We start from the raw sequence: 27,787 nt of genomic DNA, 5'->3' as shown, positions 1-27,787 counted from the left end.
GCTAAATGCTTTTACTATCAATCAGTCCAGTGCTTGATACAAACATCTCTTAGACACACACAAACACACACACACACAGCCATGCACATGCCAGCTATGTGTCCTTCCTTCTCCCCTACTGCCTGTTCCCAAGTCAGAAAGTAGAAAAACAAGGAGGAAACCTAGAAATCGCCTGAAGGGACTCACGGTGCTCTAGGGTGTGGTGCTCAGCGAGGCCCACGGAGTGACGCCAGACCCTGGCAGCTGCTTCCAAAACAGCTCAACATGGAAATCAATGCCCTTGCCTTGTGTACACACCCGTTGTCTCCCCTGCACTCCAACTGCTGTCCCGTGTCCAGTCCTTTTTCTCATCTCTCAACCCATCTTGGTTACCAGAATTTTGGGGATAGTTCTGAGATCTGATACCTCAGATAATGGCAATGTGTGGAGATCCTCCCTCCCTCTCTCTCCTTCTTTCCTTCTCTTCTTTCTTTCTTTCTGCCATTCCTTTCCTTTCTTTATTTCCTTCCTTCCTTTCTTTCTTTCCTTCTTTGTTCCTCCCTCCCTCCCCCCCTTCTTCCCTCCTTTCTTTCTTTCTTCCCTCCTTTCTTCCTTTGTTTCCTTCCTTCTTTCTTTCTTTCTTCCTAGCTTTATTTTACTGTGATATACAATGCATTTACTGGAGTAAATAGAACATTTGTATACAGCTTAGCACTTCTTAATTATAACATACAGGCAACTACCACCAAGTAAAGAAGAGGGACACTACTGGCCCCTCAGAAGCCCCTCTCATGTCCTCACCCAATCACAACCCTCAGTATCCCACCTCCCCACTCCCTCCCTCACACACAAGTAATTACTTTTTAAAAAAAATTTTTATTTTATATTGGAGTATATTTGACTCACAATGTTGTGGTAGTTTCAGGTGTACAGCAAAGTGATTCAGTTATGCATACACATATATCTATTCTTTTTCAGATTCTTTTCCCATATAGATTATTACAGAGTATTGAGTAGAGTTCCCTGTGCTATATAGTATCAATAGGTCCTTGTTAGTTATCTGTTTTATATACAGTAGTGTATATATGTTAATCTCAACTTCCTAAGTAATTATTATCTTGACTTAATGGGACTTACTTCCTTGCTTGTCTTTTTGTGTTGTCACTTAAGTATATTTCCTTAAACAACAGAGTTTAATTTTGCTTGTTTTGGAACTTTTTCTTTCAAAGTCTTTGATCCTGATTCTTTCTTTCAATATTACAAAGTTCATCCACACTGTTGCACGTAGCTATGCTCTCCATTGCATGAACAGACCACCACACTTGAACTCCATTCTATTGTGACAGTCATTGGATTGCTTGCAGTGTTGAGCTCTTGTGAACATAGCTGCTTGAACATTCCTGTACACGTAACCTGGACACAATTTAGAAGTTCCCTCAGGGAACTATCTGGGAGTGGAGCAGCTGAGTCATAATGTGTCCTCATTATTGTTCAATATTACTGGCTACCATGTGAGAATTCCTCTTTCCCACATCCTAGCCAACATTCAGTGTCATCTTTCACCTTTTGGTTTTAAACTTCTGTTCCCAAAATAGATTCTTCTACTAAACTCGACTCCTCCAGGTCTGTGGGTCTCACCTTCTGTTTCCCACATGGCTTATAACAGAAGATATGCACACATGTGGCCCCCTGCTGTGAGCACACCCAATAGGAAGGTTATGAACAATTCCCAAGTGAGAAAGCCAAAACCTCAGATGTATTCTGGTTGACGTAACACAAATAAATCACTTGGGGCTGTGGCACTTGATTATTTAAAAGCAAAACAAAACTGTGACTCACCTCTAAAGTGATCATGTCACACGTGTGTGTCCTGACACTCTGAGAACCATTGTCCTTGTTGTTTGATATTCTATTATTTCAGTAGCCTTGAGCTTGAACGTACTGACTACCTCTTCAGTGCAAAACCATGACCAGCCAGGGTCTTTCTCTACCACAGCTTATCCCTCACAAATGCCACCAAGGGGACAAAGAGAACAATGGTTAAAGTGTCCCAATAATGAACCCTCTTACACTGTTGGTGGAAATGTAAATTGATACAGCCACTATGGAGACCAGTATGGAGGTTCCTTAAAAAACTAAAAACAGAGCTACTGTATGACCCAGCAATCCCACTTCTGGGCATATATCCAGAGAAAAACATGGTGCAAAAGGATACATGCACCCCAATGTTCATTGCAGCACTGTTTACAATAGCCAAGACATGGAAGCAACCTAAATGTCCATCGACAGAGGAATGGATAAAGAAGATGTGGTACATATATACAATGGAATATTACCCAGCCATTAAAAAGAATGAAATAATGCCATTTGCAGCAACATGGATGGACCTAGAGATGATCATTCTAAGTGAAGTAGGTCAGACAGAGAGAGAGAAATATCATATGATATTGCTCACATGTGGAATCTTTACAAAATGACACAAATGAACTTATTTACAAAACAGAAACCGACTCACAGACTTAGAGAACGAACTTATGGTTACCAGGGGGGAAGGGTGAGGGGAAGGGTTAGATTGGGAGTTTGGGATTGACATGTACACACTGCTATACGTAAAATACGTAACCAACAAGGACCTACTGTATAGCACAAGGAACTAAACTCAATACTCTATAGTAACCTAAATGGGAAAAGAATTTGAAAAAGAATAGATACATGTATATGTAAAAAAAAAAAATTGTAAGATTAAAAAATCATTCCCAGTAATGGCACAGACTCCAGGGCTTGCGCTCTGGGATGTGATACTCAAGGGACATATTCTCTCTGGTGCCCCCACAGGGTTGGACCAGATGACCTGTCCTCCATCACAGTCACCCCAGCATCCTGGCTGACCAAGACCATGTTTCCCTTCAAGGTGAGCAAGTGGAAGGAGCTTGCCTGCTTCCACTCACTGGTGGTCTCCTCACCCAGCATTCTCCAGAAGAAATTAATCCACAAGCCGCAGGAACAAAAGGTGTTTCAGGAAGAGATGAGACACTTCCGTGAGAAGATAGAAGGCTTCAGGGAAGAGATGCGGAATTTCCGTGGCAAGATCTGCGCTTTCAGGGGCCAGATCTTGGGCATTTGGGAAGAGGAGAGACCTTTCTGGGAAGAGGAGAAAGCCTTTTGGAAAAAGTACCGAATCTTCTGGAAGGAAGATAAGGCCTTCTGGAAGGAGGACAATGCCTTGTGGGAAAGAGACAAGGCCCTGTGGGGGGAAGAAAAGGCCCTGTGGGAGGAGGAAAGCGCCCTTCTGGAGGAGGAGAAGGCCCTCTGGTGGAAGGGGGTGCTCAGGCTGTGGAGAAGCAGAGGCTGGCAGGGGGGCACTGCAACATCATGAGCACAGGAGACGAAGGGCTGGGGGGTCCACACTGCTGGATTGGGACTCGAGTCCGGGGTGACCCCATGTGCTGAAGAAAATATGCTCTTATTTGTCTCCTGGCTTCAAAAGATCTAATAAAGTTCTGAGGAGAGGTCTGGAAAACCAACTTCTGTAAGGAGCCCAGCTGCATTTTTTCAGGTTTTGTGATTCTCAGAGGTCGTACTCCCATCCTCCAGGCTGCACTGCTGTCCACAGAGCTTGGTTCCGTGAGCAGCTCCCCGTGAGCGCGGCATGTATGGGTAGGTGTAAGTGGAGACCCTGGACTCTCCTGAAAAGAGTCAGAACGGAGATGGGGGTGAGGGCAATGCCAGCGAGAGACACGTAGGGACCGGGGGTGGAAATATCTCTGCCTCTGCGGAGCTGTGGGGCAGTCATTTCTCCTCCACTCTGGGCAGTCTTGGAGGCTGGGAGCGGGCTGACAGCTTCCCAGAAAAGGCTGCAGCGCTGTTAACAATTCATCTGTGGTTTCCTCACCTGGCAGGCCATTTAGAACACAGAGGCAGCATTCCCCCCAACTCACTCACTCACGGATCCAGGTTTCCACCAAACTTCTCAACTGCCCATTCTCCGTAGCGTGCCATTAGGCTAAGGCTCTAGAGCTCCGCCCACAAGAGCACTGCCCTTCCCTGATGGAGTCCTGTGGACCAGGCAGGGCCATCTGGGAGGTGTCAGGGAGACCTCCCTGGCCTGATACTCCCATTCACGCAGGTCTCACATACCTGTATTTCTGCATTATCAATTCCCTCCTTTGTCTTTCCCTCATTCCATTCACTTAAAATTAAAATGCCCCAGGGAGGTAGTACATTAAATGAATGTACACTAATGTGGTCAGCAATTTACATGCCTAACTTCTCCTCTGGGCTTAGACCATCCATATGGGCATTGGTATGGAAGGCACCAGAATGTGGGCAGAAAGAAAGGTAAAGGCCAGCATCGCCTGCTTCCCCTTTTCTTGGGCCTGGCCCTCACTGTCATTCACGCAGCAACTTACCTTGCCTTTGTGCATCCCTTACTATTTGATAAACACGTTCACATCTGCCAACTCATGTAAGCTTCACCACAACTCTGTGGGTTGACAGGGAAGGTACATAAACCCATTGTACAGGTGAGGAAACAGAGACCTGGAAAAGCAGAGGGACTGCACATGGCCAGGCAAGTGGCAAATGGAAGGTCCAGGACTAGAGCTCACATCGTCTGCCCACTGGTCCCACTCCTTTTCTAACACAGCCAGGTCATGGGATGTGGCTTTAGAGTAGTTCAGCCAATGACGGCATCAGGGCTGGAGGAGCCTAAAGCGCTTGGGGATTTCACTGTGGTTTGGGGTGGTGGTCGACAAACAGGGAAAGGAGGGGACAGGATCCGCCTCGGTGTGCTGAGCAGACGTCCGGGTGCAGGAGAGTGGGCCAACTCCAAGAGCCGTCTCCATGGCTCCGTGTCACTCTGAGAAAGCTGGTGTTCCGTGCAAGGCCTCTGACCCTCAGGAGTCACGGCTAGGGCGCTGGGAGCCGCTTTCTCCTTTGCCACAAACCGAGTTTTGCATCCTCAGCTCCCAGCAGGCCCCTGGGCAAAGACGTCAGAAGCGGAGGGAACAAGATGCTGGTGTAGAGAATCAGATTTCAAGGGGAGACAGCTAGGGGCCCTCATGCAAGGAGACCTGTCCAGTGGACGGTGTGCAGGATGGTGGGAACCCCAGTGCAGCAAGAGCTGCAGATTCAGCAAGTCCAGTGGTTCTGCCCCAAACAAAAGCAAACAGATTGTTGACCTTAAGCCCAGGTGCAGGCAGGAACCGGGAATGTGCATTTCCCTCCCCCAACAGCATCCCACAGAAACCACTGGGAGAGACAGCTGTCATTTGAAGGACTGGAGGAGGACAGGTGGGTCCCTCTGTGAGTCCACCCTTCTTCCAGCCAACTGATATACACGTCCACTGTTCCAGCTCTGTCCTCTTAGGTCTCAGTGGTGAACACACCAGTGCATCCCAGCGTGACGTGCGTAGCTCGTCTTTGGGACTTGTGACATAGTTTTAACATCTAATTCAGAACCAGAAGAACAAAGGGTCATGTATAACTGATTACTGCTAAAAGTCATGCAAGTAGCATGAACTGATGAAACGGACTTAGCTTATGGTCCGACAGGGATGGCCAGGAGCCAGTGTTACCTCCATCATTTACCAGAATATGACTGTATGAGTTTCCTAGGGCTGCCCTCACAAATTACCACAAACAACCAAAATGTATTCGCTCGTAGCTGCGGATCACGCTGTTGGCGGTGCTGGGTCTCTCCGGGGTCTCTGAGGGAGAACCCATCCCATGCTACTGTCCCAGCTTCCACTGGCTACCCGCAGTTGCCGGCGACTTGGAGGTCGGCTACCACTAGGGTGGTGGGGACACGGTGCTCCTTGACTCTGTTTCTCTGGAGAACTCTGACTGATAGAGCACTACCCGGGGGGCCCCAGGACAGCTGACCTCTAGAGCCTTGCTGTCGGTCACCATGTGACACCCACCACAATCAAACCTCTGGAACAACTTCATGTCTCACTTTTATCCAGAAGTAGAGGGCCAAGGAGGGAAGGACTGACCAATCCTTTAACAACAGGTGGTCTACCGGGAAGCCCTATTTCCTCATCAGCAAACCCGGGGCTCTCTACTCTGATGCCACTGGCTGTCTGGCCAGCTCCTCACTCTTTGAATTTCTCAGGCATGACTCAGACCACCATGCTACCCAAACTTTAGGTGCCATGTTTTAAGCCTCTCAGTGATCTCCTTAAAGCCCTCCTCTGTCTTGACTTGGGGTAAGATGTAGCCCAGAAGAAGCAGGGATGAAAAGAGAAGAGGAAGGGATTTCCAGTTAAAGATCACATACAGATGCATTCACCAGCTTCTACTCCCTCCCCAAATCCCAGTAAAACACGGTAAAGAGATTGTTAAAAAGACGGAAATCCACAAGAATAAAGAATAGGAGAGAAGCCAGTTGCAACCAACATTTTGAAAGCAGAAAAGCAGATGGATGAATGGAGCTGACTTAGCAGAAACACAGCTGAATTTTCAACTGGCAGCGGCGGGGTGGGGGGGGTGGGGGGGGTGGGGGGGGTGGGGGGTGGGGGTGGGGGTGGGGGTGGGGGTGGGGGTGGGGGGGGTGGGGGGGGTGGGGGGTGGGGGTGGGGGTGGGGGGAGGGACAAGGACCAGCCCAATTTACACGGCAGAGCCACCTTCCTCCAGAAAGACATAGGAATTAGCAGGTCAAATACTTCCTGAGGCATAGGTAAAGGTGGAGCTGATAATGGGAAGACCGGATGAAAGTCTTTTTAAGAAGCAAACTCCTAGGTCCTCTCCCCAACTCAGTAGAGCCGGAGGCTGTTGCTCCTCCGTTATGTAGGAGGTTAGAGATTTACTCTTTGAAGAGGACAAAACTCAGGGTCTTAGAACTAGAGATATCAGGTCTAGCTGAAGATGGTGATACCTTGCTAAAAATGGCTGAAGAGTGAAGATGTACCTGAAAAGTGCTGAGACACCCCACCCATCCCTAGTGGTCGCCAACCTCTAAGGTGGCTCCCAGTGGATCTGCCCTCCTGGTATGCATGCCCTGGGGCAGTCGCCTCCCACAGTGAAAAGGGCTGATCTGCGTAACCAATGGGGTATTGTGGACAATGATGGAATATGACTGCTGAGACAGGTCATAAAAGACATTACAGCTCTGCCTTGCTCTCTCTTAAATCACTCACTCTAGGTAAGGCTGCTGTCATGTCATGAGGACACATGGGGAGGAAATGAGGCCTCCTGCAGACAACCAGCAACTTGCCAGGAATGTAAGTGAGCCACTTTGGAAGCAGAACCTCTAGACCCAGGTAGATGACTTTGGACCCAGCCCATATCTCACTGTGACCTCATGAGAGACCTGGGCCAGAACCATTCAGTTAAGCTGTCCTGGAATTTCTAACCCACAGAAACTTTGAGATGATAAAACTTTTGGAGTAGTCTGTTATGCAGTAATAGATTTATCTCTCTCTCTCTCTCTCTCTCTCTCTCTCTCTCTCTCTCTCTCTCACACACACACACACACACACACACACACACACACACACACACCATTTTTTCTCCACTCAGTTCCCAAAATGCTGGCAGCCAAGCCAGCATTCTGGGAGGGAGACGCAAGAGGGAGGAGATATGGGGATATATGTATACGTATAACTGATTCACTTTGTTGTACAGCAGAAACTAACACAACATTGTAACGCAATTATACTCCAATAAAGATGTGAAAAAAAAAGATGAAATTGGTGGAATACTTAAAGTGACTGAACGGATTGAGAGGATATTAACACTGCTGGGGGAGAGTCTGAGGGTAAATAACTAACTGTTGAGTAGGGAGAAAACTGAGCAACTGGAAGAAAGCAACAGTTGTACAGTAACGTGAAACAAAGACGTGTGCAGAAAAGGGAAAACAGCAGTAGAATGCTGCTCGCTCGGCCGTGAAGAGCATTCACATAGTTAGGTAAATGTAAATACTGACTGTGATCTATCCAAAATTACAATACACAATATTAGAATAAGAGGGGGGATGGGAACCTGCCTTTTTTCCTTATCGTGAGAAGTCAGTATGTAATGCCTAAAATTAAAATGCAAAAAGCAGGTGACACAAGCATATTATTTACAGCAGTGTTTCTCGCACTTTTGCCTACATCAGCCCCATCCTTTCTCCAGCCACCCAGAATGTCTCTCCTTCCCTGAACTTGACCTCCTTAGTGAATCTGAGCTCTTGCACCTGTCACACCTGTAATCAGAAGGCTTCTCCTTCCCTCATCCTTCACCTTTGCTGATAAGCTCACACTCGTCGTCAAGGATCAGCCTCGTATCACTCGCCCTAGGTTGCCTTCCCTGACGCTGGGTGGGGATCCTTCTGTGGTCCCTCTCGCACCTGTACCCGCCCTGGTCACTCTGGGCTGTCCCCTCTGGTGTATTTGCCTGAATCCTCCAGAAGACTGTGAAGGTTAAGAGGGCACAGACAATGCATGTCTGAAGGCTTTGTGGCTGCCCTGGGATCCCTGGATCCCAGGATCCCAGCACCTTTGGAATACCCTTCTTATGTCTGGGGAATTTCTCACCTTATAAGGGAAGGTCAGAAATTTATTTCCCAGCCTCCCTTGCAATCATGGCTCACACATGCGACCCAGGCTCCACCAATCACTCTCATCCATGCCGGACTTCAGTGAAGAAAAAGATGCCAGGCAGAAGTCATCATGTGACAGTGGCAGGAAACGAGTTCTTAGAGACAGCAGAGCTGAGGCCCCGGCAGAAGGGTCCCTGTCTGGCACAGCGGCGTGAGCCTCAAAGCCCAAAGCCCAACTGCAGGGATGACAGGAGCTCATCTGGGGTGATTCAGAACAGTGTTCTGGGCAACGTGCCCAGCTGCGTAGCCACCAGCCCCAGTTCTCTGACTATTGGGGAGATTCTGTAAGCAACCTATTATCTTTCAATAAATACTTTGATAAACCAGCTAGAGTGTGTTGTTTTGTTTTTTAACTAAGTACTAGGACAAGATGGAGAGTAACTGTCCCACTTTAGGCTTTATTCTCAGTGCTTAGCAAATCTTGGGCACTTAGTACTCAATACATATTTAATGATATAGATGAATGAATGAATGAGGGGAGAACACCTCCCCTGAAGTCAGTGGCCCTGACCCCTGACTTCCCGGAGGGGAGGAATGTGGATGGCTGTAGGTGTTTCCAGCCCTGCCCCTTCTCAGCTTGGAACCACATATCCAGGTTCCCACTCAGGCCATGCAACCCCAGACCCCAAGAGGTGAGTAAGAGATACTCCGTTGTTCTACAGAGGATACGACACTGAAGATGTATGACAATCTCTTTCACCCCAGAGAAGGGGAAATCATATGGGTGATTTCTCTCCCTCCAGCAGGTGGGTGCAAGCACACATCATCACTTCTTTTCTTTTTTTGCCCATTGTGAGCCCCTCCAGCTGGAAAGACTGGTTTTGCTCATGCTTTAGGACTGTGCTGTCTGTGCATGCCTCCCTCCTCCTCCACACTTGAAATGAGCCTTGGGTAACATAAAACAATGCTTAGCAACAGCCTGACTGGGGCTCAATTGCTAGGGGGTCACTACACACCAAGCTGCACTTTTTGCAGAACTCAGAGCTGGTTGCTTAGCAACAAAATGCGAGGCTGGTTTAACTAGTTCTAGATCTACATTTTCCTAATCAATGCAGGCAAAAGACACAGCTGAGCCCTGAGAAGAGCAAACGCTTGCTGATGTTGGTTGAGAGCTCACTCGGCTTTAGGCACTGATCTAAGCGCTGCCCACTGCATGTGTTACATCTCAGTTAATCCTCACCACAACCTGGTGAGGTAGCACCAGTATTAGCTTCAATTACAAATGAGGAAATTGAGCACAGGGAGTCCAGGGTGACACAATCAATAAGAGGTAGAATGGGGATTTGAACCCAGGTTGTCTCTGCTCCAGAACCCAAGCTTTTGTCAACTCAATTCAAATGGCCCCACTCGGTGGGCACTCCCAGAAGCCTTTCCCTTAAAACAGCTAAGGCAGAAAGCTCTTCCAATGGACCAGATGGGCATTCTCAGCCACGTAAAAAGTTAAGCAGATCTTGGGGACTTCCCTGGTGGCGCAGTGGTTAAGAATCCACCTGCCAATGGAGGGGACACGGGTTCAGGCCCTGGTCCGGGAAGATCCACACATGCCGCAGAGCAACTAGCCCCGTGCGCCACAACTACTGAGCCTGCGCTCTAGAGCCCGTGAGCCACAACTACTGAGCCCACGCACCACAACTACTGAAGCCAGTGCGCCTAGACCCCATGCTCCGCAACAAGAGAAGCCACCGCAATGAGACACCCGTGCACCGCAACGAAGAGTAGCCCCCACTCGCTGCAACTAGAAAAAGCCCGCGCGCAGCAACGAAGACCCAACGCAGCCAAAAATAAATACATAAAATAAATAAATTTTAAAAACAGAGTTAAGCTGATCTTAACATATTCCTTATATCTTAAGAACTCTCATCAATGAATGACCTGGTTTATTTTGTTTTGTTTTGCGGTACGCGGGCCTCTCACTGCTGTGGCCTCTCCCGTCACGGAGCACAGGCTCCGGACGCGCAGGCTCAGCGGCCATGGCTCACGGGCCCAGCCGCTCTGCGGCATGTGGGATCTTCCCGGACCGGGGCACGAACCCGTGTCCCCTGCCTCGGCAGGCGGACTCTCAACCACTGTGCCACCAGGGAAGCCCAATGACCTGGTTTTGATGGCAAGCCCCCTCTACCCCCTGCCACACACGCGCATGATATTCTAATGACAGTTCCCTTGACTCTCCACCACCTGCCCCTCTCCAAACGCAGTAGAGTGTCAACCAAATTCTGACATGGCCCAGGGGACATTTCTTGGCCCGAGTGTCCCTGGGGGATTTGACCTGGTTCAGGGTGATGGGAGGCTGTGGCTCCATGGGGGGGTGGTCTAGCTGGAGAGAGAGAATTGGGAGGAAAGAACCTCCTTGCAGGAGCTGCTGACCTGGGGTAACCACACGCCTCTCCAATGCCCACGAACAGTCTCCCGGTGAGACTCGGCCGGCACCCAGGACACCCCTCACTGAAGGCCCCAGGGAATGCGCCCTGTCTCTTCCTCCTCAGACCCCAACTCCGAAACCAAAGCCTTTTACCTTCAGCCCTGTCCTTCCTCCACCTTGGGTGTTTAGCCCAAGGCAATTCTGTTCTAGCTGCTTTTCAGGTCTGCCTTTGGTCACCTGGGCTGCTGCTTCCTAGCCCAGAACTCTTCTTCTAAGTTGGGGCTTCTCTACTTCTTTTTCATCCTCATCCCCGGACCCTCCTCCAGTTTGTTCTTTGCAACTCTCCTGGCTGGGGTGGGGATGCCCTCCGGGAAACAAGAGAGCAGGAGGGCGACCAAACCACTTGTCAGAGCATTGTTCTATTGGCTTCTGGAACATCTCCCACATCCTCCCTAGACTCTACCATGACCTCTTCCCTTTTGAAATTCCCTGTTGGGTTTTCCCTTAAAGTGTGGTCATCAGACCGCCGTTGGCCCCTTAGGTTTGGGAACCAGGGAGTCGTGAAATCATTTCATTAGCATACGTGTCACCAGTTTGAAACTAAGTTTAAGTGTGAGGACCAGAAATCCTGTCGGGTTCTTCATAATCATTACATACGTAGCAACTTACACAGGCTACAAAGATTACCCTGTTCGTGTCTTGGGTAACACTCAGTTAACTTCATTTCATATCATTTGCATACTTTCATTATTTACTGTTAAATTTGCATGTTTGATTTTATTACTGTGTTGTCTTATATCTTCATTTCTAAAATTGAGTCACTGGCTCCAAAGTGGCTCACTAAATGGAATGTGATGGAATGGAGGTGATGTTTTAGGGAGTAACGGGTGGTGAGAAAGTGGGTAACGAAGGGTCTGGAAAAAAATCAACGTTAAGTGTCTAAGTTTGTTATTAGGTATTGGAAAGCCATTAAAGGTTTTTGTCTGTTTGCTGGCACGTTTTTGTATGTGAAAATTTCTTTTGCTATTTATAATCCCAACTAGTTTACAGGAGATGGGATTCTGTCAAAAGAGTAACATTTGTTGGCAGAATACTCTGAGGAGTTTGAGATGCAAGCTGGAGGGCAGGGCAGGAAGAGAGCAATTCCTTGGGATGCTAACAGGAAAAACCTTTGGAATGCTTAGCTGGTGGTGGCTCTAGAATTTCTACCCTGCAGGGGATTAGAGATTTAGTTGGCAGGGAGCTCTGAAGCTAAAGCCCCTTCTTCCAGCAAAAACTTGTCACCCACCATTGTTCCCAGGGCTGACCTGAGAGGCAGGGAGTGAGGACCAGAGACGGACGAGAGAAAGAACGCGGCGCAGGCCGGCTCTGTATGAGTGGCGCTGTATGGCTCCTCTCTACTCTCCCTCAAGGGCTATGCAGCTCAGGACTTCAGAGGATGAAATGTGGTGATGTTTGTAAAATGCCAAACACATAGCTCCTCAATAAATGTCTGCTCCCTACTTTTTCTCCCCTCCACCTCATGTAATATGCCCCATTACACTGTAAGGCAGGGCAGAGAATCTGTCTGGTCCATGTTTGTTTCTTCAGCTCCTTCCACAGACCCTGGCCAATAGGAGGTGCTCAGTAAATGTTTGTGTGCATGACAGAATGGGACATAATTTGCTAAGTGCTTCTACCAGCATTGAACCTTATGTTTGTTTTAAATTTTTCTTCTTTATCGATATCACTACAATGAATATATTTGTTCCTATGTTGGAGTTGGACTCAAGGAAGTAGAAATAGCGAGTCAAGGAGTAAATTTCCCCAAATTATTTTCTGAAGTGTTTGTATTAATTGATCATTTTACCAGCCTTGTATAAATGGCATTGGTTTTTCTACCTTCTCAAGAACTTTGGGTATTTCCATTAAAAAAAAAAAGATGCAAATGTGTGGAAAATGGGACCTTGTTCCGGATTTTAAATTTGTATTAATTTGACTTGCGAGACTACACATTTTCTAATGCCTGTTTACTAGTTTTACTTCCTCTTTCGTGTTGATTGTCAGTTTACATCCTTTGTTTATTAAACTACAGGATTTTAAGGAATTTTCCTATCAGTTTGTATGAAGTTTTTTAAAAAATTTATTTATTTTTGGCTGTGTTGGGTCTTCGTTGCTGCGCGTGAGCTTTCTCTAGTTGCAGCGAGCGGGGGCTACTCTTCATTGCAGTGCATGGGCTTCTCATTGCGGTGGCTTCTCTTGTTGCAGAGCACGGGCTTCAGTAGCTGTGGCACGCAGGCTCAGTAGTTGTGGCCTGTGGGCTCTAGAGCGCAGGCTCAGTACTTGTGGCACACGGGCTTAACTGCTCCGCAACATGTGGGATCTTCTGGACCATGGCTCGAACCCGTGTCCCCGGCATTGGCAGGCAGATTCTTAATCCACGCCACCAGGGAAGCCCCTGTATGAAGTATTTACAGACTAAAGATATTAACTCCTATCTGGTTTGCTGCAAATTCTTTTTCCACTCTGCTGTTGGCTGTGTTATTTAAGTTCTGCTGTATGATTTTATTTCAGCTATACTGTGGTCACTTAATTTTTAAAAAACTTGCAGTTGTGTTTTTTGCTTTTCTGTGTTTTTTTCTGGAAAATTTACACTTAAAAACTTCTCCTCCGGAACTCCCCTGGTGGGTCAGTGGTAAAGAATCTGCCTTCTGATGCAGGGGACGTGGGTTCGATCCCTGGTCAGGGAACTAAGATCCCACATGCCGTGAGGCATCTAAGCCCGTGTGCTGCAACTACTGAGCTCGACTGCGAGCCTCAACTAGAAAGAAGCCCACGTGCCACAATGAAGACCTGACGCAACCAAAAAAAATAAAAATAAAGTTCTCCTCCATATACAGATTTGATAAATATTCACTTTTATTTTCTTCTGGTTTTTCTCCCTCCAATAGCTCATTGTTAAGTGTGTAACTCTTGAACGTATATGGAATTACATTAGTATCTGGTGTATGGAGAGAGGTCAGGGACAAAGATATGCTTCTGAATTGTCAATTAGGAATTCCTTCACAATGTATCAAATGACTCTTCCTTCTCTATGTGAAGCCTCCTTAGTTATATATTAAATTTATATATAATATGATGTTTGTGTCCCTTCTATTTAATGTTTTAATGCATTAGTGAGAATTTCTAAAAGGACATTATATAAAAATGGTAACACTGGGTTTCCTGGTTTTGTTTTTGGTACTAATAGTGGGTTGATCTGAATTTACTCAGAGATTCTGGGAATTTAAGCAAACCTCCCTTAGCTGGGCAAGAGAGGCCCCGAGCCCCACGGATCACAAATACCAGCCAACAAAATTGTTATAACTACGATTTTTCAATCTTGTTAGAATTATTTTTGAGTTTTGTGACTGCTTTGGTAAATGGGAGTTACAAAAGGCGAGCTATGAGCAGAACTGGGTCTCCCAGAGCAGGTGACGGTAAGCACCCCAGCCTTGGTCTGACAGAAGAGAGACGCTGTAAACTCAAGAGTTCTCCTGTTCACGTGGGCTGAGAAGCAGAGCCGACCAGCCTGCAGCACAGAGAGAAGCAGAGGGAGAGCCAGGGACAGGGACCCCCGGGTTCCTGGGAGCTCACTGCTTTCTGGTCTCTGACTTTTCATGACTGCGCTGCTCTATGAGATACTCTGGTGTCCTTACAAGACTTTCTCCTTTTTACTTACATTAGTTCAAGTGATTTCTATTTCCTGAACCTGAAAAAGTCCTAAGGAACAAGACCTCACCTTCGCGAGCGACCACAGGTTTTGCTGTCTCCACCAGGAACTGGACAAGCTGTCTCCTGCCGCTGTTCACAGAAGCAATCCAGCAAATCAGTGATTGGGAACATTGCTGGGATGACTCTAAGGTGTTCCTGCATCACCCAAACCTGCAAACAGAGAATGCAGTGATCAGAAATTTCTAAAATTCAGAGAAGACTTGGAACATGGGTGAAGTTACGATCAGCAGTGCGTATAAAGGCAAATGAAAAATGTGTCCTTCATCTTCTCATCACCCATGCCTCACCACACACACACAATCCTTCTCTTTCCATCAGGAATTTCAGATCACCTGTTTTGTGCCAGGCACTAAGGAGAGTGAGACTTAATTTCAACAGATTGTTACACAAGCTCAGGGAGAGCTTTACAGAGGGTGCTTTGGAGTGTGGAGAAGGGTCATTTAGCCCAACAAGGGGGTCAGGAAGGGCTTCCTAAAGAATAAAAGGAAGGATAAACAGGGCATCAGGTCAGCCTCACTGACAGCAGAGTCTGGTGATCCAAACAGCTTCTTGGCCACGTTGAACGTGCAATGAGGGGGGATGGGAGGTCAACAAAGCTGTTTTCAAGCTTAAATTTGATTTGAGAACATTAGTAATAGAACAGATATGGGTAATAAATAACAGAGTCTGGGGGGTGGGAGGTGGGATGAATTGGGAGATTGGGATTGACATATATACACTAATATGTATAAAACAGATAACGAATAAGAACCTGCTGTATAGCACAGGGAACTCCACTTCGCTGTACAGTAGAAACTAAGCACAACTTTATAAAACAACTATATCCCAATTTAAAAAAGAGAGGCAGGAAAAGAAAACAGAGTCTGTAGTCTTCGTGGGCGCTTATTTCTGGAAGGTAGTAGGCGGCTGCAATAATTCTGAAGCTCCTAGATTGTTGACTTTTAAATTCAATTCCTTCTACCCAAAAGAAGTAAGAATTCTACGTTGAGCTGTGAACAAAGAAGAACTGAGAATCAACTGAAACACTTGAAGAGACTGCTGTAGTTATTATCCTCCTCTGGATGTTATCACCCTGAGGCATGGGCTGTAGTAGTAAAATATTTGGAAGTAAGAATTGGTGGTTTTTTAGAACCTGACTGGGATGTCCAAGACATTAAGTAATGATGATACACTTAGGGGAATAATTTTTTTTTAAGTAATACTTTTTGTTGTACAAAGTTAAACAACAAAGAAGAAACAAAGAAAAAAGTCTCCACTCCGACCTCCACATAGCAATCCCAATATAGTGAAAAAACAAATACAGTCCTCCTTCAGTATGGGGGCATGAGGGCAGATTTAGAAACAAACCACAGCAGACTTCCTGGGCCAGAGGGAAGAGCTGGGAGAGAGAGAAACTGGGGGAGAGAGACTAGATTTGGGAGGCGTTCTTCCCCACTGCTCCTCCCAGGTCCTGTCCTCCACCTGGAGAAGAAGGAATCTTAGAACAGTATGAACTTGAGTCTGTGAAGCCTCCAGGAGAAGCCTGCGTCTCACAGAGAGAGGAATCTGTGTCTCACAGATCCTGTGCATGTCATGTCTCTTGGCTTGGAGGTGAGGGCCCAGGGGAGGTGTCACTGAGGCCACATCTCTTTCAGGAGGGCTCTACCGAGGGAAGTGGCCAGGTCACTGTTCAGACATGAACCTAAGTGATGAGCCTGTGTTTAGGGCCTACGTGGAACTCACTGGCATGTGTCACCCAGTGGTCATTCAGCCGCTTATATCAAAGTAAGAGCCCCCACTGTAATGTTCTTTCATGCTCTTTCTCTTCAATCTTCTTGAAAGTTTCCGTCAAGGAAGGAAAATTACCAAAGGAAAAACCTCGCTATCCGTTTAGAGTTTACAGTTTGCAAACCACTTTCAAATTGATTATTTCATTTGATTCTTTCCCACAAAGCCTTTGTCTAGTGCATAGGGATTTCTTGCCTCAGCTGTCAGATTTGCCAAAGGGCACAGAGATCTTAAATTTAGCAATGTTTGCGGCAAGCCTAATTTATGTTTTTTCTGTCTCCCAACAGTTTTGCTAAGGAGTTTATGTTATTTTCCGGATTGCCCTGGAGAGGAGTTTACAAAATCTGCTTGGCAAAGGCCCAGGGATTCCAAGACTGTGCCCAAGGGTCCCTGGGTTGGGGGGGAGGGGCGCTGGGGGTGGCAGCACTGAGGTTTCTGTGTCTTGCTTTGTGTGCTATTTTCCTTCGGGAGGTACCACCTGCGGAGAGGATTCTGCAGTGGTGGCTTGGGGAGGAGGGCCAACTATCATTACAGGGAAACAGAAGGGGGAAGAGGCAGGTGCCTCATTTATTTTCAAATCCCTAGCTTCAAGCCTTTAGCAGGTGCTCAATTAACATTTTTGGAAAGAATATTTGGAGGAGGAGAGGGTGAACTTGATCATCGTTGTTGAGGAGTCGGGCAGGGGACAATGAAATGGACCTGAAAGTCAAATGAAAGCTTTGTAAGGTCAATGATTTTTGAAAAATATTTGTAAACTTGGGCTAACCAAACTCTGAAAATCAGGTGGATTAGTCGTGTAATGCAAAAATCATTTTTAGGGATTTAGCTTTCTCCCAGTAGCAATACAGTCTTTTGTTTTTCCTTTTTTTGTTTTTTTAAGATAAATACTGTCTTATTTTCATGCCCAGAGGTGGAAGGGGTGAAAGAGATTTGGGTCAGGGAGGGGAGCTGAAAGACTATCCTTTTCCTGCCTCATCTGAGTCCCTGTAGCAGCTGCTGGCTGTGGGAAAACTGAGGGAGAGCAGGATTGTCTGACACGCTTGGGAAACGGGGCTTTTGCTCCCGTAAGCCGTCTGTAGATCTACTGGTTTGTGTCCACCGAAGCCTGGAGGGGGAGCCCCCACTCACCAGAACACTGCATTTGTCACCTCACCGCCGCCGAGCCCCCGCAGTACACCAGACTCGTGTGGTCGGGAAACAGCTGGCACAGGTGAGCAGCTTACCTGCTTACTTGCTTTCAGGCCCACCCCCTCCCTGTTCCTCTCAGATTGCGGGGACTGGCCAAGTTTCCAGGTTCCTGTTCCCACTCGCCTTCCATTAGGTTGGGCCAGTGGGAGGCACGGGTGAATGAAGGGGAGAAGCTGGCATACACCAGCCCATCCTGGCCACCCCCCTTTCCAGCCTTGCCTGGGGCAGTGGCTGCATCGCTGGCAGTGACCACTTTTCCTCCTTGGACCCAGGTCTGCCACACAGCCCCTGCCCTCTCCCTCCCCACTCTCCACCACCACCATGGCCTTCCCCTTCCAGCTGCAGCCGGGCAGCCAAAACCCTGGGGCCTCAGGCAGCCCCTACCCCATAGTTCCAGCTTTCAGTTCCTCTAGTCCTAGGAGTGGTAGCAGCTTCCTGAAGTTGTTAATCTCTGGGTTACCTCCACCGCCCCTACCTCCTCACATCCCCCCACCCCATTTCAGCTCTTGCAACCCCTTATAGCTAGCATGCTGTATTAATTCCTTCTCCTAAACTCCCTGCCCTGGGATCTCCTTTCTTGACAGCACCCAGACTGAAACATAGGATTAACCCAGTAAGTGTTCTCAGCTAATCTGTTCATAACTCTTTCTAATCTCTGACAAACGGTGTAAGTCCACCCTTCCTTCTCTTTGTTTGTTTGGGATTTTTTATTTGTTTGTTTTTGGCCGTACCATGTGACTTGTGGGATCCTAGCTCCCAGACTAGGGATCGAACCTGCGCCCTTGGCAATGAAAGCACGGAGTCCTAACCACCAGGGAATTCCCCATCCTTCCTTCTCTTTGAATTGTAGGCGAAAAAATTTTTTATTAAAAAATAAAAAAAGAATTGTAGGCACACACTCAGTAAACACCGACCCATCTTGCCACCCTGGCAGGAGCTCTGCACAAGGCTTCCTTTCTCCAAAGGTCCACAGAAGGGAAGGCCACCAAGGAAGACCTTCTTGAGTGGAGATTAGCTTAATCTGCCTTATTTGCATTTCTCAAATGTTTGCTCAGGAGATCAAGAAAGTTTAAACTGTATCTATTGTTTTGGCCATCTAAAAAGTATTTGCCTGTATTAAATGCATCAAAAGCTCTGTCTCCCTCAGTAAGAAAGTAGATGCAAAAACGGATCTCAAATCAGAAAATTTTGGCTTTCCATAGACAGACCAAGAAGACGTCAAAGGTTCAGCCATGGGTTCTTTCTGTGCCACCGACCTTCCCCCATCTCAGACCCTGCTCCTTTCTTCCAGCTGAACCAGGGTCTGCTGTCTCACAATCACTCTGGTCCTGCAGCAAGTCAGAAAAACAACGACGAACGTGTGCTTTACTGGAGCTTTCCAAAGACAATTTTCATTTTAGAGAAGTTGTGCAAACATCTCTTCCTCTGGCTTTTTTCCACATGTACCTCTGCTCAGCCACTCCACCCCAAGAATATGAGCATCAAATGATCGCCACCAGCCAAGGGCTTGACCACCAGGGAATGTGATACTGTTTAGAGGAGGCAGTGGGTTCGGTTCTATGTTTTGGAAAAATGTTTCTTATTTAATTAATATTATTTATTGAATATGTGTTCAGAATGAAGGTCATCTTGAAAGAGATGTTTTTAAAAATGTAAACATCATCCTGAAGAAGTCTGCTATCTTTTGCAGAAAACAACCTGTTAAATCATCAATCAGAACTTTATATGACTTTAATAATAATAATAATAATAATGAATGGCAAAGACAGCAATGCTGTAAGCAGAGTGAAGAAGAAAGGGTTCATCACACAGGACAGAGCCTGAAAGACCTGGGGGGCCAGCCAACATTTGTTTATTATCAGAGGTTAAATGGATAGAGACATATCAACACCTGCACTGGAGAACTGCATGGGGAACACGTTTGTATTAATCACAACTTTAAAGGTTAGAAATGACAGAAACAGCGCAAATCATTAAGCAGAGTGTGGAACTTACTGGTTCAGGTAACTGAAAGGGCAGCTACAGACGTGGCCTCAGGCACCACTGGATTCAAGAACTAAAGCAACGACTCAGCATATTCTCTTTTGGTGTCGGTCTCCTTTTCCCGCGTGTCAGGGGACAAGGACATGAGCTCAGGGAACCCCAGCTCGACGCCATCCCCGTTAAGGACGAGCCAAAATGAAAGAGTAGACAAAAAGGGCGGAAATTCCGTAGGAGGGCTCTGATTCGCTGGGTGTGGGTGACGTATTCAGCCCTAGAGCCAATTACTGTGGCTGAGGATGAGGTGATGGTGATTGGCCGAGTCTGCGTCACATGTCCACGCATTTGGCTCTGTAATTTATCGCCCAGTCCCAATTCCAGGTAGCTGGAGGGTGGGAATCGGATGACTGGTAGTGTCCTCTCAAAAGGCGTGAAAGGACTGAGAAATTGGCAAAAGAGCAAACCCAAATGTGTGGATGGTAGTTACAGCCACTCTGAGGGAAAAAAAGCAGGGTTGGCCTGGCTGAGATGCCTGTGGTCTTGGGGGCGGTTTGAGGGGAGAGGCCGACAGCCCATAACCAGCGTGGCCTTTGATAGCACTGCCCCCTTCAGCTGCAGTCTCGGGGTGGGAAGCTGTGTCTGGAGGTGGTTTTCTGGATCCTTCCACATGTGGGAGTGGTCGCCCTGCAGGTAGAGATCCCATGCTGTGATAACTGCTGGGAAATCGAGCCTCCAGACAAAAGATTCAAGTCAGATTCCCAGGTGGGAAATGGGTGGAGGGGGTGGAGTGGAGTGTTCACCAGGGGATCCACCTGGGGACAGTGGCACAGAGATCTGCAGAACAGGGCTGAAGCTAGAACTCCCGAGGAGGGGCAGGGGCGGCATTTCTTCATCTGCAATCTCTTCCCACCCCACCCCTCCCAGCTAGACACCTACACCACTGCCCACTTTCCTGATCCTCTGCCCTGGGATGGGGGTGGAAAGGGAAAACCGCTGAGAGGGCAGCTAATAATCGTCTTTATGACTACCACTATGGAGTATTTCCTACGTGTTGAATGCTTAACACACATTATCTGAAAGTACCCTGTGATGTTAAATATTCTCTCTGGGCTTCCCTGGTGGCGCAGTGGTTGAGAGTCTGCCTGCCGATGCAGCGGACACGGGTTCGTGCCCCGGTCCGGGAGGATCCCACATGCCGCGGAGCCGCTGGGCCTGCGCGTCCGGAGCCTGTGCTCCGCAACGCGAGAGGCCACAACAGTGAGAGGCCCGCGTACTGCAAAAAAAAAAAAAAAAAAAAAAAATTCTCTCCACTTTTCAGATTAGAATACAGGATCCCTGAGGCTCAGGACGCTCTTGGCATGAGTCTCTCTCAAGGGTTGTCTGATCCTCCTCCTTTCTGTAGTTATACCTCATCCCTTTCCTGTGGATGCTGCCTGCTTTAGAGAAGCTCTTTTCATCAGGGAGAACAAAGTATGTTAAGGTTCTAGGAGCATTCAGCAAACACTGGGACCTCACCACAACCGGCATAGGAAAAGTCCAACATTCCACATCCCAGGAAAAGCCAGCCTGTGGGAAATCTAACTCAGCACACAAGAAAGCTTCAGACGGACTTTGTTTATTCTCCAGCTCCCTGCAGCAGAGCCATCAAGGACAGTTTGGTGAATACAAAAGGTGTTCAAAGCATATAACAAGCCATACAGCTCGAGAGGGGTGTGTGTGTGTGTGTGTGTGTGTGTGTGTGTGTGTGTGTGTGTGTGTGTGTGTGTGTGTGTGTGTGTGTGTGTGTGTGTGTGTGTGTGAGAGAGAGAGAGAGAGAGAGAGAGAGAGAGATGCATATGACACAAATAGAAGGTTCTTGTTGTAAATATTGAAATTGTTATCATTTCAGAGACTGTTTTAAATTTGAGAGGCACGTATCAGCAGCAGAATTTCCAGGAGAGAGTCCTCCCACAGCTAAAATGCTCAGGGCCAAGTCCACGGTCAGCGCCATCACTGCCGTCTGGGGAAGGCTGTTCTCTGAGGAGCTGTGGATGCACATTCCCTACCACCTCACCCGAACGATGTTAGCAGGCAGAGCCCGCTGAGACTGTCAGACAGGCCCAGCTGGCCCTAGGCGACACCACTGCACCCGCCTTCTTACCGTGCAGTGTCTCCAGAGCCCTGCTGGGTACCTCTGACTGTAAACTGTTCCCTGTTAGCAGCTCAGCCAGCCTCCGAGGCCTGCCTGCCTGACCACCAAGAGAACAGTGGTTCCCAACTAGACACATGCATCAGAGCCACCCATGGAACTTACGTACACATATATAAGTATATATATACATATATATAACTTACACACATATATACTGAATCTGAATCTCGGGAGTCTGCCACAACTTAGCCACCACAGTTGCACGGGTGCCAGAGAAGAATGAGACTCCTGGGTCAGAGGCAAAGGACCTTATTACTCATGGCACGGCAAGCAACATAAGCTTCATGTTCGAGTTGGTCCCCTTGTTTCTCAAGTACTGCAGGGTAATACAGAGTGGCCAGGCAGATAACTGGGCACATACTGGGTTTGTGTCAAAGCAGAGGAACCCCAAGTTCAAGAAACCCACATCTTTTCAAGGGACTGCAAGCAAACCTACCCAACACTGACACCAGAGTGAGACATTATCTTCATTACCCTAGACATCAAGTAAATCTGCCCTCTGCCCTGGAAGGAGACAATATTTCTGTCTCTCAAGGCAATTTGCTTTATAATCTTCCATGAAAAGACAGTTGAAAAGATAGTCTGAACAAAAGTACAGTGCCCCCAGCTCACAAAACATGTCAAAACACAAGAGATCCATGGAGAATTTTCTCCTAAAACACTCCTGGTTAAGAATCACTGATGTAGGGTATTGTTTATATATCTATATGCTGTTCATTTTTTCAAACAACTAATTGACAAATGAGCTCTTTCGATCCTGTCTTATGACTGGGGAAATGGGCAAGTGCCTTATGGTTGAGCTACCACTACACAAATACAGTTTATTTGTATATAAAAAATAAACACCAATTCAAATTTGCAGCTGTAAAAAATACTGTGAGGGTTAAGCAATACATGCAAAATGTTGGTACACAGCAGGCAATAAAATTTAGTTCTTCTCTTCTTCTACGCTTTGCCTGCTTCATAGCCTTGCCTGAAACTATCCTGAACATCAAGAATGGCTTAGATTTATGTCTTTTTCCTGCCACTGGTGACGCAGCTGAAAGGAGTCCATTGAATCCTTTAAATGAGTCCCAGGAGAGGCACCCAGAATTCTATAAGGGCAATGAAACCGACTGAGCTGCTGACAACCAGTTACCTGTGATTTTATGACCTGCCACTCACCTGACTCTACCATTCCTCCTGACTTATTTTCCTACCTCCATCTGCATCCCATTCTGTTGGCTTCTCAAGCCCACCTTTGGAGACTGTCTCCACCTTATGTTCTTTACAGCCACAGCTCTTACTTGTTTATTCACTCAGTAATAATTTGCCGATGACATGATCTCTTATATAGAAATGTCTAAGGAATTCCACTAAAAGAATGATCAGAACCAACAAACAAGTATAGTAAGGTGACAGGCTACAAGATCAATATACAAAAATCAATTGTATTTCTATACACTAGCAATGAACAATCTGAAAATAAAATTAAGAAGACAATTCTATTTGCAATAGCATCAAAAAGAATACAATACTAGAGAATAGATATAAGAATTGCAAGGCTTGTACAATAAAACCCATGAAATATTGTTGAAAGAAAGAAAATAAAGCCTAAATAAATAGGAAGACTTCATGAATCAGAAGACTTAGGTATTGTCAAAATGACAATACTCCCCAAATTGACCTACTGATTCAACACAACCTCATCAAAATCCCAGCTGGCTTCTTTATAGAAATTGACATGTTGACCCTAAAATTCATATGGAAATTCAAGTGATCCAGAATAGCAAACAACAACAGCAAACAAACTTTAAAAAGAAAAAATATATATGTAAAAAGGAGAATAAGGTGTGGCTTCTAATGAATACCAGGGTTTTGGGGGTGGAGTCGGGGGGAGAGCTGAAAATGCTCTAAAATTCAAAAGTGGTGATGGTTGCACAACTTTATGAATATATTAAGAACCACTGGGGACTTCCCTGGCAGTCCAGTGGTCAAGACCGCGTGCTTCCACTGCAGGGGGCACAGGTTTGATCCCTAGTCGGGGAGCTAAGATCCCACATGCATGAACACAATAAAAATACTAAGCATTAAAAAAAGGAACGTGGGGGCTTCCCTGGTGGCGCAGTGGTTGAGGGTCCGCCTGCCGATGCAGGGGACATGGGTTCGTGCCCTGGTCTGGGAAGATCCCACATGCCACGGAGCGGCTGGGCCCGTGAGCCATGGCCGCTGAGCCTGCGCGTCTGGAGCCTGTGCTCTGCAACGGGAGAGGCCACAACAGTGAGAGGCCCGCGTACCGCAAAAAAACAACAACAAAAACGGAACGTAACTATATACTCAAAGGAGATTTTTTTAAAAATTAAAAAAAGAGAACCACTGAATTATAATCTTTAAAAGGCTGAATTTTATGGCATGTGCATTATATCTCAATAAAACTGTTATTTTTTAAAGAGCAAGGCTTCAAACTTCTGAGACTTGTGATATTGATGTAACCTCATGTGTCCTCACAAGGTTGTGAAGGAAGAGAATCTAGTTCTGTTACACACTTTAATGGGGTGTGTTTACTGGGTGCAGTCTCATTCGGCCCAGCCAGAAAACTGTGCCTGGTACCTGACCTACTAAGAAGTCAAGTTTCTGGCATTCAGTGCAGAAATACTCCTGGTTCTACAAGGAAACCCACTGCAGCTAGAGGGGATGGTGCCCTGGCAGAGCTGCTTATAGCCACCTGCTCATTCATGCCTCACACCTCTCTCAGCAGTCGATGGCCCTTGGAACAGGTACTTCTAGAAGTTAATAAAGCCAAGGAAGCTCAGAAACAAAGAATAACCCTCCCCCCCCCCCCGACCCGGCAAAAATACAAAAACACATGAGTTTATCCAGGTAAATGGCATCACTGGCCACCCAAGGAGGAGTCTTAGACACGTCTTCAGTGCCTCCATTTTCCTCACTCCCCTCCCCCGGTGCCCACTCCACCCAAAGTCCCCTCACTGAACCCTATGACAGTGGCTCTTCCAAGTCTGTAGACTCCACTGCTCCAGGCCAGGCTCTATCAACCCTCATCTACATGTAGCCTCCTCCCTGCTCTCCCTGCCTCCAGTCCATCCTGGCTACAGTCTACCCTGCAGAAGGCCTCAGAGGATTCATTCACATTCCAGCATTGCTCAGAAACTATGTACTACTCCACTGGGCTTATCCGTCTAACACAAACATACCACGCCTTTCTCATTCTGTCCTCCTATTTCAAAATCCAAGAGAGGAGCATTTTAAGAAGAAGTCAGTCACCTGGGTCAGAGAGCACAGAGAGGCCACGTAATTAAAGGACTGAAGTGAATGGCTTGGGATGGGGAGACCTCCTCTTAGGAAGGTCCAAAGGAAGGAGCTGTTTCAGCGATGAGGTAAGAAGCCAAAGTGCATTGGATGAAAGAATAACACAAATATACATGGATTCTTGGTCTTACGAGATGCTAAACTCAAGAGAGCAAACGAATAGAGCACTGGTGTTGAATATAGTTTCCACGCTGCCTTGTTGTATTTCCTCGGTGGGACCCAGGGAGGGTGGGGCCTTGCTTCAACCTCCTCAGACCACATTTTGCTCTTCCCTGGCCTTGTATGTAAAGACTTAGGAAACGCTGCTGCCGTGCCATCGAAGGCAAGAGGTCATCTCCCCACATGCCTCTGAACCAGAACTTCAAACCCTTCAGCTCCTGGATGGCTAAAAAGAATTGCTGAGAGAAATGCTGCAAATCTGGAAATTGGAGGAAAGTTATCATTTTATTAAATACTTTAGAACACAGGTTTTCTAAAGAATGTGCTGTCTCAGGTCGGATTCTCTAAAAGGTGAGCCCAAGATGGGGATTCTTGTTCAAGTGAGTGTTAGGGGAGGGCTCTAGGGAGAAGGAGAGGGAAGGAAACAAGATGAGCAGAGAAGAGAGCTAAGCAAGCATGTGGTCGCAGCTGGAAACTAACAACAGCCTGTCCCACAGGGAAGCTCTGATGTCTGTGAATTGCTCCATAGAGTTGGTCCCAGTCACGCTTTAAAAATATGTTCCAATTTCTTTGGCCCTCCTCCCTTCAAAAGGTGGAGCTTAATTCCTCTCCCCTTGGTGGTGAGCAGGACTTAGTGACTTGCATCTAAGGATACGAACGAGGCATGTGTCATGCCATGTGACTTCTGAGGTGAAATCATAAAAAGCTTTGCCACTCTGCCTTGCTCTCCTGGACTGCTCACTCACCCGGGGGGAAGCCAGTTGCAGCTCATAAGGATTCTCAGGCAGCCCTGGGAGAGGCCGCGTTAGAAGAACGGAACATCCCATCTACAAAGAGGGCCATCTTGCCAGCCAGGTGAGGGAGTCGCCCTGGAAGCAAGTCCTCCCTCCTTAGTCAAGCCTTCAGATGACTGCAACCTCACAAGAGACCCACTCAGAACCACTCAGCTAAGCTGTCCCAGAATCCCCGACCCCCAGAAACTGTGAGATAATAAAAGTCTATTGTTGTCTTAAGCCACTAAGTTATACTCTGAGGAATAGATAACTAATAGAGCCCTGACGGCAATCAGTCATTGCTTATGGATGCCAGCGAGTGGGTAACTCCTGAGCACTGTGCCTTCTGTTCTGCAGAAGGGGACAGCTACTGGGGCCAACGCTCATAGCAGCTGGGATATGAGGGAAGTAACAGGGACCTGGGCAGGGAACCAACTGCATCCACCATAGGTGTTGCTTATGAACTAAATATGATTTTGATAGTTCTGTGTGCACACACACACACACGATTATGGAAATATACTCTTTTGTGGGTCCCACCTCTTTAGCTGGTTAACCAGGAGGCACGCAATTAGAGTGGCACTGATGAAAAGCAGCCCAGAGATGGAGCAGATGGAGGCAGTGAGGTAGCGCAGAGCACTTCATGTGTGACTAACCGGGTCCTGAAAGGTCCTTGCAAATATATAACTCCATGTGTGACTAACTGGGTCCTGAAAGGTGCTTGCAAATACGTAAAGTGCACACAGAGATGATCAGTAATAACGAATTACAGTGTTTTCTGTTCATTACTAGTCAAGCCTTGCTTCCCAGTGAGACACTTCATAACTCATCCCTAAGTGTGTGTGGAGGGAGGGAGGGGCACAGGGGGAGGCGGACGAGCGGAGAGACTCCACAGCACATCATGGCTGACCACGCCTCAGCTGTCACATGAGCTTCCGGTTGCTTTCTCCACTGGACAGGCTGAGAAGGTCACCCAGTAGAGGGCAAACTGCCCTCCAAGTACCTGCCCCTCCCCCAGCACACTGTTTATCCCAATCCCCAGGGGTAGAGACAGGAGGCCGTGCTATCTCATGAGACAGAAGCTAAGTTAAAACACCCCAGAGTCTCACTTTCTGGAGGGCTAGAGGAAGAGGCAATGGCCAGGCTCTATTAATGGTAACTGAAAATTTTTTTTAAAAAAGCAGCACGTGTGTGTGTGTGTGTGTGTGTGTGTGACAAAGGCTGCTCCACAATGCCCAAACTTTGGCTTCAACAGGTTGATGGTAACCATAATGAAGCAGGGGCAGGGGCAGGAAAGAAGAACCTGAGTAGCTTAGGCTCTGGCAGAATCAGACCTAGCTGGGCAGCCAAAGCCTCTCCACCAGCCTGCCTGCTCTGATGTGCAGACTTAGTGACGTCATTTGAGTTTCTCCAACAGTCTTCCGTGTGTGTGCGCGCGTGCACATGCATGCTTAGAAAATAAGACCTGGTCACCAGGGGCTCAGATGCCAATAACTCCTTATAAAAATGTGTCTATACTGGGCGAAGTGAACACTCAAGGCCAGAACAGAGTGTCTGTGGCTTGTGGCCGCTGGGAGTTCAGTGGTCTCTGCAGAGCTGCTTCCTATTCACCATCATCATCATCCTCATCATGGACTTCAAGATTACTTGTTGGCTGGCTTGCCATGATAACAACAACGATGATGGTGATGGTGATGACGATGATGGGGATGAGCCCATGGACCGGTTTTAGTGCTGCCTCCTGTAG

At 47.2% G+C, this 27,787-nt stretch overlaps 1 protein-coding gene across 1 annotated transcript; it reads left to right on the top strand.

The window, feature by feature from the left end:
- Nucleotides 1–2,875: 2,875 nt before the first annotated feature.
- Nucleotides 2,876–3,355, top strand: CCDC70 (coiled-coil domain containing 70; the record flags this gene model as incomplete). Its single annotated transcript, XM_082859788.1, has 1 exon — nucleotides 2,876–3,355. The coding sequence occupies one exon, from the start codon at nucleotides 2,876–2,878 to the stop codon at nucleotides 3,353–3,355; it is 480 nt and encodes a 159-aa protein (XP_082715914.1).
- Between the last annotated feature and the right edge of the window lie 24,432 nt (nucleotides 3,356–27,787).

The sequence above is a fragment of the Leucopleurus acutus genome, assembly GCF_964270905.1.
Source record: "Leucopleurus acutus genome assembly, chromosome: 18".
NCBI classification, from domain to species: domain Eukaryota; kingdom Metazoa; phylum Chordata; class Mammalia; order Artiodactyla; family Delphinidae; genus Leucopleurus; species Leucopleurus acutus.
The sequence above is the reverse complement of the archived record's forward strand: the minus strand, read 5'-3'. Positions and strand labels throughout refer to the sequence as shown.